Source organism: Dryobates pubescens, chromosome 16 (assembly GCF_014839835.1).
Source record: "Dryobates pubescens isolate bDryPub1 chromosome 16, bDryPub1.pri, whole genome shotgun sequence".
Lineage (NCBI taxonomy): Eukaryota > Metazoa > Chordata > Aves > Piciformes > Picidae > Dryobates > Dryobates pubescens.
Window position 1 is genome coordinate 20,666,784 of NC_071627.1, and position 17,529 is coordinate 20,684,312.

Sequence of the window (17,529 nt, forward strand, 5' to 3'; positions counted from 1 at the left end):
CCCTGTGACCTGAATTTCCTCTCCCTGGACATAATTAACTCTGCCAGGTAGAGATAATTGCAAAATCATTTGGTACACCTTTGAAAGGAGAGAAGACTTTCCTGGAAGTTGAAATCCCAGTTTTTTACTTCTATACTGAAAGACTAACCTCAGCAAACCAGTTCAAGTTAGATGGCAAAAAGGAATGAACCTGAGCTTTGTTCCCATAGATCATCATTCTCCCAGGCAACCAGCACCAGAACAAGAGGACACAGGGGAAGTTTAAGCTGGAGGTGAGGAGAAAGCTCTTCACAGAAAGAGCTGTTCACCATTGGAATGTGTTGCCCAGGGAGGTGGTGGAGTCCCCATCCCTGGAGGTGCTCAAAAAAAGATTGGACGTGGCACTTGAAGCCATGGCTTGCTTAGTCATGAGATGTTGGGTGACAGGTTGGACTTGATGATCTCTGAGGTCTTTTCCAACCTTATTGATTCTATGATTCTATGATCTTTCAAGCTTCCCAGACTCACCCCACACTGGAGAAGGAGTAGGGATGCTAAACCAGCCTTGCTTCCAGTTTGGCTTGGCTGCCCTGTACCCCAGAGCAGCCCCAGCATGAGCTGCAGGTTGCATGTGCTCACCAAAGAAACAATAAAGTGCTTCTTTCTCCATTGCAAAACTGTGCTCCTTGCCTCAAGAATGTGCAGTGAATCCAACAGGCAGTCAGCAGCCTGGGCTGTCAGAGCAAGGACACCAGCACCCATGTCCCAGAGACGTTTTAGGAAGCCCTGCCAGCCAGCTCTATCATTCTCAGCCGTTCCTGTGCAAACAGTGCAAGGGGGGAAAAAAATGAAGCACAAATCTTTCCTTATTGCTTGTGGGACTTCTGGCTTGGGAAAGCTTGCACAGCTCTCCAGTGACCCTCCAGGGCAAGTTAAGTTCTCTTTCATGTTAAAATGGGTCCTGCAAGGACAGCAGCAGCACTGTGCATCAGGCAGATGTTGGGAGTGTCAAGAGAAGACGCCTACTGAAATCAAGCAGAGCTGCCAAATAAACACTGAAGCTCAGACTTCATTTCAGGAAGGAATTAAAATCCTTTTAATTGCTAAATGCAGCTGGTTCTAATTTCCCTAATTCGAAATTGTTAGCAAAATAAGTAAGTACCCTGCAAATGTAAGTTAACAAAGGGCAGAACAGAAATAATTCCCTTGAAACATCCCAAATCAAACCTTGCACTGAAAAAAAAAAAGAGAAACTTTTTTGTCCTGAGCAATTTCTGATTTAGATCTTATCTAAAACTGGGTGGGTGGGGGTGGGGTGGGGGGGAACCTTTCAGTGCTAGGAACATCTCGATGAAATTTAGAAGTGCTGCTATGAAAATGAATCTCTAGAGGCTAGTTTAGGAATAAAAACCTCAACGACTTGTGGAGCAATTTTGCTGCTGTATCCACCAGCTCTGTGGCTGAAGCCTCCTGTGATTTCTTCAACTGATCTAGAAAAGAAATGTAAATAAGCAGGAAAGACAGCAGGAGAAAATGCTCAGCGTTAATTACAGGGACAGAATAAATACCACGCTTGCTCTTCCACAGCCAGACCACTACGACTGAGTGCCACAGAAAGCCTGCAGAGTGCCACAGAAAGGAGCACAGTGAAATCCAAGCCTAGCTGCACGCTGTATAGATCAGCCAGAGCACATCATTGCCATGCCACTAGAAACTAATAACAATGTCCACGAGATGCCTATAAACACTAGATGGTATCTATTGACTGGATAGCAGCCAGCATTTATATCTCTCCTTCCCACCTCAGAGTACATCCATTCAGCACCTCTGCTAGCAAACCTCCCGAAGCAGCACATCCCCTTCAAGGCCAGGGGTCACTGCTTGGCACCTCCCACTGCACCCTGTGCTGGTTCCAGGGCCGGACCCTGCAGGCATGTTAAGAGCATTTAACTATTTATGTCAAGGCAGCTGACTGGTGGATTGCATCTTCTTTCATGCAGTAAAGACACAGAACCTTTAGGGCACACTGGTGTGGTCCATTTCCCAGCAGGGGTTCCCTGTGGCACCTTGCACTGACCAGCACAGACTCTCTTCCTGCTTGTGTGTCCCTGGTGATGCTCTCAAAATGTCTGCACAGATGCAGGCTGTGAGAAAAGTTTTGTCCATCATTTCATTCCCAGAGCAGGCTGACCAGGGCATCTTCAGCTCTGTCCTCCACTGTGCAGATTATAATCAGCAATTTCAAGCCACAATACCCTGTCGTGTCATGCTATGCCTATACATTTCCCTTCTACTCACAGCATGTTTTAATCTGACTGCAAAATACAGGTGCATTGTTTTCACATCACAGTACAAAGCAAGCCCTCATGAAGCTGGGTTTATTTTTGGAGTTCTCTAATTTCCCTCTGACAGGACACAAAGGATGGCTGCATTTGCTGGGTGATGCTGTGTGGTAATTATCCTCCTGCCAAACTCCAGTGGTGACAAGACTCCAATAGCCACTCAGCTGAAAGAAATTGTGTATTCTACCTCATGGTACCTTCAAAGGAAGAATATAATGCCTTGCTGGAAGATCTGGTTTAGCCAAATGTATTTAATTTCAGTCAAACACAAGTTTTCTGAGTCACAGGAAGAGTAACTGGATTAAATTTAATAGGCTCCAGTATACAGGAAGCCTCTTTTGAACTCAAACCATACGAAGCAACACATTTTAAAGTCACAAAGAACAGGAGATCAAGCTGGAAGCTGACAAGGGAAGTATATATTTTCCTCTCTGATTTATATATATATATATATAATCCTTTTCACAACAGTACAATAATTGATTTGGTAGCAAATGAGGGGCCAGATGAAGAATTCAGATGCCTTGTTTGACTGCAGAGGTCATGAAGCTCAGGTGTCCCAGAAGTCACCTTATCAAAGGCCTTGGGTCCATCCTAAACAAGGATTGGCAGCAATATGCTGGATGTTAGTGAGGTCCTGCTCTCTGCAGCTGCTACCCACTGGGGTTTATTTTAAGCTCTGAAGACTGTTTATCAAATTACATTTTGGAGAAGTGGTGCAATGGGAGACATCCTTACTTCACATTTCTCTTGCTGCAGGCACTTGCCATTGGCTATGGGATATTTATTACTTCAGATGCCTGCTTTGACAATCTCCTTGCTGGGTCTGTATTTCACACTTAATGAGTGCTTTTGCAATTTTATGACTGTTTTCTGAAGTTAAGGTGGCACTTCAGAAAGCCTAATGGTTTATGGCCTACTTCAGACTTCACTGTGTACATGAATCTACTCACAGGTCCAAAATGTTGCTTGTCTCCCATTCTGCTGTGAATCAGACAGTGCTTTGGAAGCACAGACTTTAAGGGCAATGGCAGGGACCATCTCACCTCAATCACAACAAATTAATCCATGTGCTACTGACTGAATCACACCTGGTGAGGTCACTGGTCAGTGAAGATGTGGAAGTGTCCAAAAGCTCACACTGTCCTTTGGCTGAGGCTAAGTACCTACTCTGGGACATGGCTTAGTGGTCATGGTAGCACTGGGTTGATGGTTGGACTTGATAATCTTGGAGGTCTTTTCTAACCTTAAGGATTCTATGATTCCACAGTCCAGTCATCCCATTTGTGGCTCAAGAGGGATGGATTCCTTGCTCATGCTCATGTTGCACCATCCCAAGGCACAACGCAGACTGCCAGTGGCTCCATCTGGGAGTCTCCATGACTGGTTACTACCTGGTCTTTGCCATGCTCATCCAGTCTGTGTCTAGATAGCAAGGCTTAAGAGCTTCAAGGGCACCACTCAACCTCATGCCCAGCAGCCTGACTCCTTGGGAGAAGAGGCTATGAGCACACAACCCACAGCTACTCTTTCTCAGCTGTCTGCAGGTCATCATATTCACAGTGTATCTTTCAGGCACTCGGCAGATTGTGACTAGCATGCTTAAAAGCCTGATTAAAGTTCTGGCTGGTACAAGTGTCCTTAAAAAGGATGTCACTTTCCTTCAGAAGCAAATTTTTGCCTCTGTGGGGGATCGAGGTTCCCTGGGGACTGGTCTGAGCCTGAGAAACGCACATTTACAAGAGCAAGGAGTTGCTGCAAACCTCCCCACCCGCTGTGCTGAGTGATGTGTCTGCAGTTTCATCTTACTGTTTTTTTCCCCTCTTAAATGATAAATACATAGTGGCATATGCACTTAAACCAAGAATGCTCTGGAAAACAACAACAACAACAACAAGAAACCTCCAGACAAATTTCCCCTACTCCTTTCCAAAACAACGCTGAAATAAACAACCCAAAACTTCCACACACACAAAAAAAACCAACCCAAAACACCCCCTCCCCCCTCGTCCTGCACTTGCTCCTTTCTGCCGAGGAGAGAATGACAGAGCAGATGTATAACAGAAGCTGTTTATGTTGGTTAATTCATTACTGGGGAGAGATGCTGAGAGATTGTAGGGATAAGTTTAGCAGCAGCCGTATAGGAAATGCATTAGAATAGAGCAGATCCCCACCTGCCCACAATGTTGCTCCAGCAAGCAGCCACATTCCTGCGTGACGTGTCACAGGAACCCTGCACCAGGTTCGTGTGGAACTGCTCAGAGCCTTGCTGTACAACAGCATCCCACAGAAATTCTCACTCTCCTGCTTCCTCCTTGCTTTCACATTTCACACAAATGTGTGTGTGTGTGTGTCCCCCGCTCCCCCCGGCTCCGTCCCACCCGCCCCGCGCTCTCGCAACCACCTCGAGAGACGGCACTCGGGGTTGCTGTGAGCTGGAATAACCCCCACAGTTCATGTTACAAATTCTCCTCTTCTTGAAAAGATTTCTAGCCAGCAAGTGCTCTTGTGCTCCCTGGGAAAAATATTGGTTTCAATTAAATTGCAATTTTCATTATCAGGCCGATCAAATCAACAGCAGTGACGGCATCGGTCTCATTCCCCCGTTTCAAAGCAAGAATAAAGCAGCACTTTGAAATGGTGATCCAAAGCAGGTTGTTTAGCTGGAGCAAATCTTGTTACCTGAATCAAAGCCACTGATCTTTCCTTGACACTTTTCATTAAGGATGTTTCCAAATTTACTATTCCAAGCAGTCTCAGCTTTTCACCTTTCCGTGCGCCTGCTTGGAAGAGAACCTGGGTATTGCCCCCAGAGGAAGACATCCTCTTTCCTAAAGGAGCATCATGATGACAAGATCAACAATGAGAATGAAACCCACCATAACCTGATGGTAGTGCACGTAGTGTTACAAGACAGCAATAAGGTTGAAATTCCCTCTGCTGGGAAGACTTTCTGAATGCACCACCTGGACTCCTACTAATCAATGATCAGATGATAAAAGGTATTCATAAAAGCTGTCACTATCAAAGTGTCATCCAGGCTCTTTTCTCTTTCCTCTATCCCAAGCTTACTAATATCTGGCCAAACTGGCACCCAATAGCCAAGGAGCTGGTGCCTGCTCGCCCCCCACCATCCCACAGGAGATGTGCTGAGATGCACAGTTATCTCTGCTTGCTGATGGAGTTGTGCTTCCTTCTTGCCCCCTGAGCTTTGATGCCATCCTAGCAAACAGGAAATTAACTTCTGCCTACTGTGGTGACCCGAAAGACACATATCTCTGCTGAAATCTCATTTGAAGAGAGGGGAGACAAAGTCCAAAAGAGAAAGGATGGTGAAAAAATAGAATACTGAAGGCCTCTTTGTTGCCTGCCTGTATCAGAACATCACTCCAGGTGTCACCATGGGATGTAAACACAGAAAATGCATATACTACCTGTAAATTCATTCTTGTGACTGGGGGTACCTCTGTTTTGAGTCAAAGCTGGCCAAAAATGTTCTCAGACAAAAATGTTCTCTGTCCTTAGGCACAGAGAAAAGTGTGTCTCTCACTGAGACCTGTGTAGAGGGTGAAAGACAGCTGTGTCCTGAAGCATCTAGCAGTTTTATTGCTTCACCTGTCTACATGGTCTCCCTCCAACCAATATCCAGAGCAGATCTGTTGGGACTGATGGATACATGCAATTCACATCCCAAGCCACAGCTCATTAGGTTTTTTTCAGCTTCACAAACCCTGAGTACATCTGCTCTAGACACAAAACACTAGAGGTGCCAAAAACCTTTCCCTGTCTCACCTCTGATCCTGTCTCATATGAATACAGACACAGCACACAAAAAAAGACCCCTCAGTTATTACAGGGCATATGATTATTTACTGGACACATAATTTGTGCTAATAAAAAAGAAAATCAACCAGAGCCCTGCTTGCAGCTCTTTGGTTCCTATGCTTTCAATGTTTTTATCCTTTCTTTTTCAGTGCCTTTGCTATGAGCAAGGCATTGAGAAGATTTGTGTATCATGGGCTCTTGCAGTAGGCAAAAATCTCTGTAATAAGACTTGTGAAAATGTAGCTCTCAAAAATGAAGGAGATATTCCCCAATGTTCTTTCTTTCTGCTTGTGTCTCTACCACAGACTGACATCTTCTGCATTTCAGGCAGTTTTCCAGCATTGTGCCAGCTTCCCCAAGAAAAACCATCTGAAAGTAATCACAAAATTAATTCACCAAAATGTCCCTTTAGGAACTCTTTAGGCTTTGGGACTTACTGAGCTTTCAGGCAGCAGAACTACTGACTGCAATGGTAACCAGAAGGAAAACTCAGGGCTTCTCTGACCTTTCTAAAGGCCAGTAATACTGAGAGCCACTTGGTGTGCTCCACAGTAGAATAGAATAGAATAGAATAGAATAGAATAGAATAGAATAGAATAGAATAGAATAGAATAGAATAGAATTAACCAGGTTGGAAAAGATGTTTGAGTCCAACCTATCACCCAACACCAGCTAATCAAATAAATCATGGCACCAAATGCCTCATCCAGTCTCTTCCTAAACACCTCCAGTGACCATCTCCCTGGGCAGCACATTCCAGTGGCCAATCTCTCTGTGAAGAATTTCTTCCTAACATCCAGCCTAAACCTCCCCTGGTGCAGCTTGAGACTGTGTCCTCTTGTTCTGTGGGTTGTTGCCTGGGAGAAGAGACCAACCTGGCTACAACCTCCCTTCAGGTAGTTGTAGAGAGCAATAAGGTCTCCCCTGAGCCTCCTCTTCTCCAGACTCAGCAACCCCAACTCCCTCAGCCACTCCTCATAAGGCTTGTGATCTTTGGCACACACCATATCACCTTTCACAGGGCACATACTGTATTATTTCTCCCTCCTTTACTGGAATTTTGTAGCTTCCCTGTCATGCTAGGACGATCCTGGTTTTTAACAGCAACAAAGCACACGACTGACAAAAATCAATTGCAGTTAGGTGGTTTTAACAAAATCTTATTTGCATCTCAGTAAATTCCCTCAAAAGAACTCCTCAGGATGAAATTTCGAATGGTATTTTTGTGATCTCAGGTTTGAGATCCCAGGTTCATAGCTGATACACCTGTGAGTCCCCAGATCCTTTCTGAATCTGTAACTGAATCACAAAACCAGGCTGATGGCTCAGGGAAGAAGGTCAAAGAAGAACCTGTCCGGCTCCAAAGCATGTAGATTAAAGATTAAACTACCTGAAGTGGAAGAAGGTTCATAGGGAAAGACAACCCACCTTGGAGAAATATCACATCCTTGCTGCATGAATGCTCCTAGGGAGAACCAGAGACTGTTGAATATCCCAAACTCATTCGTCTGGTCATTGGCTGGCTGGTCCCGTCCCTCCTCGAACTCCTCAGTGTGCCACTCATAGGGACTGAAGCGACTCACCAGGAAGAGCACAACGCTCACTCCAATGTAGGCAAAAACAATGCACATCCATATCTCGTAAGCCAAAGGATCCAGAAAGGAAAAAACTCCTGGTTTGGACTTCTGAGGCTTTTTTATCATTATAGAGATACCTAAGCTCATGAACGGTTTGGAAAAGTCTATAACTTCTTCTCGAACCAGGGTGATGGTTAATGGTGCCACAGCCACATCAGCCCTCTGAAAAGGAGAGACAGAGAAGGGATTTTCATTCTGGGGCTACAATCTGTCTACCAACTTCAGCTTATGCTCCTTTGATCTCTGTTTACCTCCCCCCCCCCACACTGTCTGAGAAGAAATCAGACAAAATCAATTGCAAGTGAAACATTAAAAGGGAGCAACCCATAATATTGGTGGATTGTTTCCATCTTGTCACTCCTGATCACCAGTTCTGTTTTGAAATCACAGTGTTTTCTTTCTGCAGCCACCTAGCTCTTCCTGGCTGATTTATCCACTGATGTCACAGTCTGAAGCAGATGATTTTCACTGAAAGAGTTTTATCATCCAGACATCAAAAGCGGCAAGGAAAGGCCAATTGTCTGAGAAAAGGATGCCAGGATGCTTGCTTCCATCAGGAACTGCTATTTGATTGCATAACCAATGCAGGAGAAGAGGAAGAAATTGCACTGATGTGCATTCTCCACTTATTTTACCATCCATCTTGGATATGAAAAGGGGAATGCATTGAAATGGCTGTTGGCAGGAGACAGATCATCCCTTGCTCCCACACAGCAACACAGAGGTTTGGGCACTGATACTTCCCAATCCAATTTCCCTTTTTTTCCTACAAGGAAAAATTAGTCCCCTCTGAAGGGTGACCTAAACACCACAGATGGCCAGCTACTAGACTGAATCAGGTTTAGAAGTGTAGGGTGGGGATACATATCTGCTATGATGGAAATGGGTGTCTAGACAGAAACCAGTGTAGTCCTACCGCAGTCCTACACCAGTCACATGCTGAGTGTTTAAATCCTATCCTCCTTTCATCCTGCCATTATCATGCAAATATAAAACAGAGTAAAACTTGGAGGTTCTACTCCTGGGAAACTTTGACCTTTCAATACTTGTTCTTCCAAAAATGGAAAGAAAAAAAGAACCCTTTTGACATTTCCACAGGCACGAAGTGTGCCGTCCCTCCCCAAATGAAAATGTTTTACTTGGGCCGATTATTTGCGTTACCAGAGCTGCAGTCCTCCAGACAGCTCAGCCTGACAGAAGACTCCAGGGCTTGAATGTGTTCTCAAGTACCAGGAGCTAAAGACAAAGGATAAGACAGAAGGCAGAGCACCTTCTTACTCTAGGGTTTGAATGTGTTCTCAAGTACCAGGAGCTAAAGACAAAGGATAAGACAGAAGGCAGAGCTCCTTCTTACTCTAGGGCTTGAATGTGTTCTCAAGTACCAGGAGCTAAAGACAAAAGATGAGCCTGTAAACTCACCCCATAAACGAGTTCTCCCACCATGCCATTCCATGTCTTGGTGTCGGGATCCCGGGCTCCGTACTTGCCGTCTCTGACAATCTCCAGCCTGTAGTGGTAGCCAACATGCTTCGCAATCTCAGCAGCCAGCTCCACACAGTAACCTTCGTATCTCTCATTGCCTTCAAACTGGTTGGCATTCTTCTTGAGCATTACATATGGGTCTTCCTGGCACAGAGAAGACCAAAACTTAGCCACGCCTCACCTTGTAGTTATGCACATCCGGGGCTCAGACTGGACCTCAGGGTACACATTCTGGTCCCCTTGCAAAACTTCACTTTGTGTTGCCAACCCCCAAATGCACAAGCAACACGGAGTGGGCTTATTTTAGAAGGTAAGAAGCGTGATTTTTATTGTGGCATTTTCTATTTGTTCATGCAGAGCCTGTGTACAGCTTCTGCAGCGATGGACCCGAGGGGAATGGAGCAGCTGGGGGAAATTGGGCACCGAATCTCTCCGTGAATTTCTGCAGGGGATCTTTAGTGCACCAGAGCTATGAATTTTTAAAAGCTTGTCTGCCTCTGTGGGCAGGGAGAACCAAATCTGCTGGACAGGAGAGAGTCTTGAGATGTTCAACTCATTTTGGGTATTGTGTCTTCTCTGTAGCATTGTGTCTTCTCCCAGCAAGCGTTCGACAAACAAGTCACTAAAAAGTCATGTTTCTGCAGGGTGAGCATATACAATGGCACAATACATGATACCATACATTATGGGGTACCTATTATTGCTTCATGATTATAGTGGAGATTTGTTTTTAAAGCTGTGATTCAGCCTCTCTGCACAATACAGTTTATCCTTCCCCAAATTACAGCCCCCATTCTGTGGGCTAAACACAAAGCACAGGTATAATGTTCTTAATTTACCTATGCTGATGCCTCTACTATCTTGTCATAATCTTTTGTATTTTCTACACTTAAGCATGAGAGCTCTTTAATACCTATTTAATTAGCCACAGCAATTTTCAGATACCTTTTATGGACCCAGCAGGAAACAGTAAGTGCTGTTATTATTATTATTATTGTTGTTATTGGTAATATAAAAATGATGTAGTGCAAAGGAAGGCCCAGGATGGGGAAGAGGGAGTCTGCACATGAGGGAGATGAGGGAAAGGAAAAGATGGGATAGAAGTTATACCACTTACTAGGATAGTTGTGACTATGTAAGTCCTGTTCTGGAGGCTTGTAGACTCATTGCCACTCTGAGTATCTACAGCTGTGGGAACCAGCTTCTCATCTTCATTCCAATAACCAATCTGCCAAACACAAAGCCAGAAAAGCTCGTTGATATCTCTTTGTAACATTAACCAAGATATGGTAAGAGTCACCCAAGAGGATCAGCTCTCTCTCTCTGTATGCTCATACTCCACCAGATAGCTCCTCTCCTCATGTCTTTTGTCAAGGGGAGCAGGAACTCCCCCATCTCACCATGCCTCCAGCCTGAAAAGAATGTGCATGATACACTACAGCAGCAGACTCCTTGTCTGCATGTAAAAACGTTTAGCACACAGTACTGGGGTATGATGGCCATTCCCTGTCTCATCCCTGTGCCAAGAGTTCACATTTTCCCTGTGTGACTTGTGAATAGTTCTTTTCTGATGACAAGCATGCTTGCTGCATGCCCAGATTCTGCAGGGTGACAAAATACTATCTGCAGCTGAAAGCCTTCATGAACATGGGACTGATTCTTAGGGCATCCTGAGACAACAGGACCAAAAAAAATCAAGTAAGGAAAAACCCAACCCTGGCCAGGGTAAAAAAGTTTGGAGTCATGGATGAAACAAAGAGCTGTAACAACAAGAATTGTCATGCTAAGCTGTGCTTGTTAATAATCAGGGATTTGGGCTCATCTGTCTCTGCTTGCAGGTGCAGCAGAGTGCCACTGGGTATCACTAGGAAGATCATTCTTGAGGTTATCCCCTTTGAGGGCTTGATTTCATAAGAGGTTTTCTATCACTTCACGTAAGTATGAAGTTGTCTGAGCTCTGCTCATGTGAAAGTAATTTCTTATCATGGTAAATGAGAAAGGGTATTAGCACAGGGCATGACCAGCCAGCCTGCTGATGGCAGATTAGAGATCATAACAGCTCAGGCTCTGCACAAGCTTCTCCTCTCTCTTCATTGCATACAAAAAAAAATAGAGAGTGGGGAAAGAGCTTCTAAAGCTCCATCCTAGGACAACATAAATGGAGACACAAGATACATATGTTTGTTTACATCTCTTATACAGTGGATTTAAGACCCAATATGCACCATGGCAGTGATGTGTGTGCCTTCCAAATGAATATGATTTCTGAGAGTGAATACACAGCAAAATCAAGATATTTAGACATTATGTTTCTTACCCTCTAGACTCTGCCCAGATTACCAACTCCCTGCAGTTCAGAGCCCCAAACTGGAGACAATACTGCATTTGTCCAATGATGAATACCATGTAGAGGAGGATCACCACTTTGTATGTCTTCAAAATGCTGTGTGTTTGTTTGTTTGTTGTATTTCTCAAAGAGAAAGTTGCCTCTTTTTATTTTGCTTGTCTGTGGTGGGCTCTGATCTCTCCTCAGCTTCTCAGGTGTAAGTAGGAATTGAGGGTAGGGGCTGCAAAGGTGAAACTTCCACTCTGTGCACTTTTTCTTGGCTTTAAATTATTTTATTTTTCAAGGGATGGAGAGGGTGCAGAGGTATTCTGGTGAGTGCCCTATTCCAAAACATTTAGTAGCTCTCCTTTACCAAGAGAATAACTGAGCTATTCTTTGTTCTTCAAACAGGTAGCATCTAAAGTGGGACATAAGCACATGGAGTCAGATTTTGAAAAGGATTAGTGTATCAAGGGCTCAGCACCTCTGAACAAGATTTTTCAAAGTGCCTGGGATATAGAAAGGGATCAAGACTCCAGCACAGCACAAATGTCTGTGTAGCTGTCAGGACGTGGTTAGTGGTAAAGCTCTTGTCACTTCAAGGAGGGCAGAATCAGGTCAACATAAAGGGTTCACCTACACTTGTGAGGCCAGACAGCTTTCTGCCTTGGCTCATCCTTGGAAAAGAGAAGTGGAAGAGGAAAAAACCAGACAATTGCATAGCTGGGCCTGAGCCAATGTGCCCTGCCAGTGGCAAGACTGAACAGGCCAAGACTACATTTTCCTGGAAATCCCTGCCCCACAGCAGAGATGCCCTTGTTGCTCTTGATAATCCCTTCCATATGTTGCATTCTTTTAGTGATATACCATGACTTCTCCCTAGTGCTTGACTTTGCTCATGCACGGAGCTGTGAACGTGCACTTGTGACTCCACGTGCAAGCCTTCATAAACAGAAATGCCTGTTAAGACCTGACCACACTGACTCCAACAGCAGGCAGGTGGCTGACACAGGATCATGGGTTGCTCTCTACTGTACCTTTCTGACCCCATCATGTTTCATCTCAATCACATGGAGGGTGTAGTTGGTCCTCCGGCCCTTCTCATTAAATTGAACGTTGCCAGACAGCCCTTCAAAACGGACCTTAAAGACAAAAATATCAATGAGGAGAATAAATTAGTCAGAATCCCACATGGTGGTGATTTGGCAGCAGTTAAGAGGCCAGGGGAGGAAGGATGGTGAGTGCAGTCATGTCTTTTGGGTGTGTGCAGGGGAGACAGGGCATCTATCTGACATCAGGCTTTAGATTAGGTCCACTCTTTACTGTGTGCCTGGCTGTGTGCACAGCAATTCTCATAACTTACCCTTTCTTTTGTAAAGCTTTTCCTGTTGCTGAGCTCAGCATGTGTGAGTCTGTCACCTCTAGGGGTGTGACAGTGAGCTAAATCAACTCCAAACTCCTTGGGTCATGTATTTTTTCATCTCTTTGAAATCTAACCCAGAGTCAGGACCTGGTAAAGAATTTGTCAGTCCAGATCAGGAAATGTATTCAAATACAAAACTGTGGTCACAGCTCCCAGCTGTTGCCTTTCGATAGAGAAGAGTCTCTCAGTTATCAAGCAAATTTAATTACCTCTGCACCAGCCTAATAAAACCTGACAATTCAGTATTGTAAATGAGACTTGCTTAGAAGACTTTGATATCTGCTGATAACACTACCAAGTTGAAGAGCGTTGCTCACATCACATCACACAGCTTGAACTTCTTTGACTGTGGCCATTTGACTTGCTGCAAAAGTGCCCAGCCTAGCATGGAGAAAGGCTTCCCACTGGAGTCATTTGTGGGCTGACCAGGCCATGGAGACCAGTAACATGGGAAAAGGAGTACAAGTGTGAGAGACACACCACCTGGAGAAGGTCTCATGCCAACGGATTGGGAAGAAAAGGTTTGTTGTCAGCCTTTCCACTTGCTCTGGACAAATCCGTGGTCCCTGAAACTGAGGTCTTCTCATATGCAAAATGGAATTAGGCATTTAGTGAGTAGCCTTTTGAAGTACTTTGAGCTCCTCACAACAAACACCCATGGTGAAGAAAGGAGGAGATGTCATTATGGAAAAATCTGTTGCTAATCTGCTTAAACAGTGTTTGTTTGCCAGCTATCATTGAAAAGGTTTGTCACAAAAATGAACATCTGCCAGTATTTTCTGAAGCTCCTTCAAGTCAAGAGGTGTTCCTGGTGATGTTTGAAGAAATGTGCTTGTCACTGCTCATAAGATACAATACACCCATAAAGGATAGAGGCTCTAGAAAAGCACCACTGCCTTAAGCGCTCCCGTGCCTGATTTTCACCGTCCCTTTGGTTTTCTTTTCAAGTCCTAAGATACTCTGAAGCTCAGGTCACAGGTATTCCTGCTTGGGATCTTTATATGCACTAAAAGGCAGGTGTAGAGCACCAGCTTCTTCTTTCTGAATTAAGGAAATGTTAATCCTGTCATGTCCACGTGGCACTAAAATGACAAAATGGTCCCTCCCACCCATCCTGGAGGCTGCAGCACAATTTTCCCATCAAGTATCATAGTATGAAACCTTTGATTCACCACAAAATGTAGTAAGGACTGATTTCAAGAGTGCCAAGGTATTAGGTAATAGGTTGGACTTGATGATCTCTGAGGTCTTTTTGAACATGGTTGATTCTATGGTTCTAATAAGGCTGACTGGAGCCACAGAGCGTTGAAACACAGTTGTGTGTCAGGCATGGGCATGTGGTTCTCCACTGGGAAAGCTGGGAGGAGAAGGATGACACCGTGGGCTTCTGGTTTATGGGGTTAGTCAACACTTTGGGGGCAGGAGTTGATCTGCTGGAGGGTAGAGAGGCTCTGCAGAGGGACCTTAACAGGCTGGACAGATGGGCAGAGTCCAACGTCATGAGATTTAACACATCCAAGTGCCGGGTTCTGCACATTGGCCACAACAACCCCATGCAGAGCTACAGGCTGGGGTCAGAGTGGCTGGAGAGCAGCCAGGCAGAGAGGGACCTGGGGGTGCTGGTCGATGGTAGGCTGAATATGAGCCTGCAGTGTGCCCAGGCAGCCAAGAGGGCCAATGGCATCCTGGCCTGCATCAAGAACAGTGTGGCCAGCAGGAGCAGGGAGGTCATTCTGCCCCTGTACACTGTGCTGGTTAGGCCACATCTTGTCCAGTTCTGGGCCCCTCAGTTTAGGAAGGATGTTGACTTGCTGGAACGAGTCCAGAGAAGGGCAATGAAGTTGGTGAGGGGTTTGGAACACAAGCCCTATGAGGAGAGGCTGAGGGAGCTGGGGTTGCTTAGCCTGGAGAGGAGGAGACTCAGGGGTGACCTTATTGCTCTCTACAGCTACCTGAAGGGTGGTTGTAGACAGGCAGAGGTTGGTCTCTTCTCCCAGGCAGCCAGTACCAGAACAAGAGGACACAGTCCCAGGCTGTGCCAGAGGACATTTAGGCTGGATGTTAGGAAGAAGTTCTATACAGAGAGAGTGATTGCCCATTGGAATGGGCTGTCTAGGGAGGTGGTGGAGTCACCATCATTGGAGGTGTTCAGGAGGGGTTGGACGCGATGATCTTGAAGGTCTCTTCCAACCCGGTTTATTTATTCTATTTATTCTACTTAGGGACTAGCAATCAACCAGGGCAACCCAATAATGTTAACAACTAAAAAGATCAGGCAGGAATTAGCATGATCTTTTCAAAGTACAGCTGAAAGCTCAGTGTTGGTTCAGAGCAACATTTGGTGAGTATCTCCCTGGGGGGAAAAAAAGAAAGAAGAGAAAAAGGAGAAAGAAAAAGAATTCTCTTTAGTGAAAGCAGACATCTTGCTGGAATGTGTTAGGTTTCTGTTTTGGAGAAACTGCAGAATGTTTCAAATTGCTCTCCATCTTTACTCCTGCCACCCCTGACTCCTTCCTACACTAAAAAAGAAAGAAGGCAATTCAGGAGCCGATTCCAGACATTTGTGCAGAAAATAAGGGAGGAACTTTCAGCTTTTAAACAGCTCGTAAAACTTGAGGTGCTAGCAAATGGGAGGTAAAGAGAAAGCAGAGTGAAGAGCTGGAAGAATTGCCCTAATTTTGAGTCTTTACAGAAAAGATAACTCAAACCTTCAATCTAATCATAAGTTCTTGTATTTCTGTCTGCTTCTTTCTTGCTATGATACTGAATGCTGGATGATTATTCAATTCATAGCTATGATTTCCCTAGGAGACTTTTTCCCCCCCTCCATGTTTCAGAGTCTTTTGATTGTTGGTTTTTTTTTTTCCCACCATCAAAACTGAACTGGTCACATCTTTTGAAAATTACAGGGGCTGGGGTTGTTTTATTTTTTTTTTGGATGGTAAACAACTTCTGCAAAAAGCTCTTCAGGTTCCTTGCCCAAACACAGCTGAAAAAATGAAGTTTTTAAGCTGTTTTAATGAAGAGCTGAGGAAACTTCAGGAGATGATTTTTTTCCCCCCCCGCCCCCAGGACACACCAAATTGCATTTTCTAATCAAGTCTACTTTTGGTATCCTGTTCTCATAAATTCATAGCATCATAGAATCAGTCAGGGTTGGAAGGGACTATAAGGATCATCTATTCCAACCCCCCTGCCATGGGCTGGGACACCTCACACTAGATCAGCCTGGCCAGAGCCTCATCCAGCCTGGGCTTAAACACCTCCAGGGATGGGGCCTCAACCACCTCCCTGGACAACCCATTCCAGGGCTTCACCACTCTCATGGTGAAGAACTTCCTCCTCACCTCCAGCCTGAATCTCCCCACCTCCAGCTTCATTCCATTCCCCCTAGTCCTATCACTGCCTGACATCCTGAGAATTCCCTCCCCAGCCTTCCTGTAGCCCCCTTCAGATACTGGAAGGCCACAATTAGGTCACCTCAGAGCCTTCTTTTCTCCAGACTGCACAGCCCCAACTCTTTCAGTCTGTCAATAAAGGAAAATGTTTGAGAATCCACTGCTCATCAGAAGACTTCCAAGGATTCATGTTTATGAGGTAACCAATCTCCCCAATGTATCAAGGAGGCTGATTTCATTATAAGGGGTTTGGAGACCGCATGACAGTGATTTGCCCAAGGTCGTACCCAAAGGCAGCGACATGCCTGGGAACAAATTGAATCCCGACAACGAAATCAAATCAGAGGCAAGATTTGGTTTTGAAAGGATTGCTGTTCATCAGGAAGCCAAAACCAAATCAAAACAAAACACATGGGGAAATTTACATAGGATGCAAATTAACCAAATTTTCTCCTTGCCTTCTTCACACTTCAGGAAAGAAGATGGGGTGGGCTATATTTGGGTAACACTGAACTAGCAGTATTTCCAAGGAATCCATCTATTTTTTACCTAAACAAAAACACAGGGTGGGGAAAGTGCTAGAAATTAATGTCAATCTTGGAATGAAATATTCTACCTTCCTAAGTCTTTGCTGAGGGTGTATTGTTTTGTTCCTGCTCTAAGTTTCATGCAGCAGTTTTGTTTATTCAGAAAGCTGAAGTTTTATGCAGGATGAGGGAACAAAAAAACTAGAAGGGAAAGATTTAGATATCTAAATGGCCACTATTAAGACTTTCATGCATCCTCACAGTATGCAACCAGCTATAATCTGGGCTTTGAGAACATTTTGATGACAGCTAACACATATGGTAAAATTTATGTCGTTTCAAGCTTCATTAGCAGCCTGGAAATGGAGCTGAGTTCAGAGACTCCAAGGAGCTCCAAAAAAAATACAGGGTCTGAGCAAGTCTCTCTTTCGGGAAGGGGAGCTTGGGGGCTGGACTAGATGAGTTTCAGTGGTCCCTCCCAACCCAACCCATTCTATAATAAAACCTGATACCCAGGATTTTATGGGATAATATTTTGGATTTCCTGTTCCAGAATGCCAACAGAAGTTAGAGAAGACAAAGCAAATCCA

At 44.7% G+C, this 17,529-nt stretch overlaps 1 protein-coding gene across 2 annotated transcripts in view; it reads right to left on the reverse strand.

The window, feature by feature from the left end:
- Positions 1 to 17,529, reverse strand: part of GRIA1 (glutamate ionotropic receptor AMPA type subunit 1) — a 149,253-nt gene that overhangs the window by 32,709 nt on the left and 99,015 nt on the right. For both annotated transcript variants that reach the window (XM_054168545.1, XM_054168544.1), the window contains exons 8-11: positions 12,629 to 12,733; positions 10,383 to 10,493; positions 9,203 to 9,409; positions 7,575 to 7,945 (exon numbers count right to left, since the gene is read on the reverse strand). In XM_054168545.1, the coding sequence (XP_054024520.1) occupies positions 7,575 to 7,945; positions 9,203 to 9,409; positions 10,383 to 10,493; positions 12,629 to 12,733 (794 nt within the window). The remainder of the gene's footprint in view (positions 1 to 7,574; positions 7,946 to 9,202; positions 9,410 to 10,382; positions 10,494 to 12,628; positions 12,734 to 17,529) is intronic.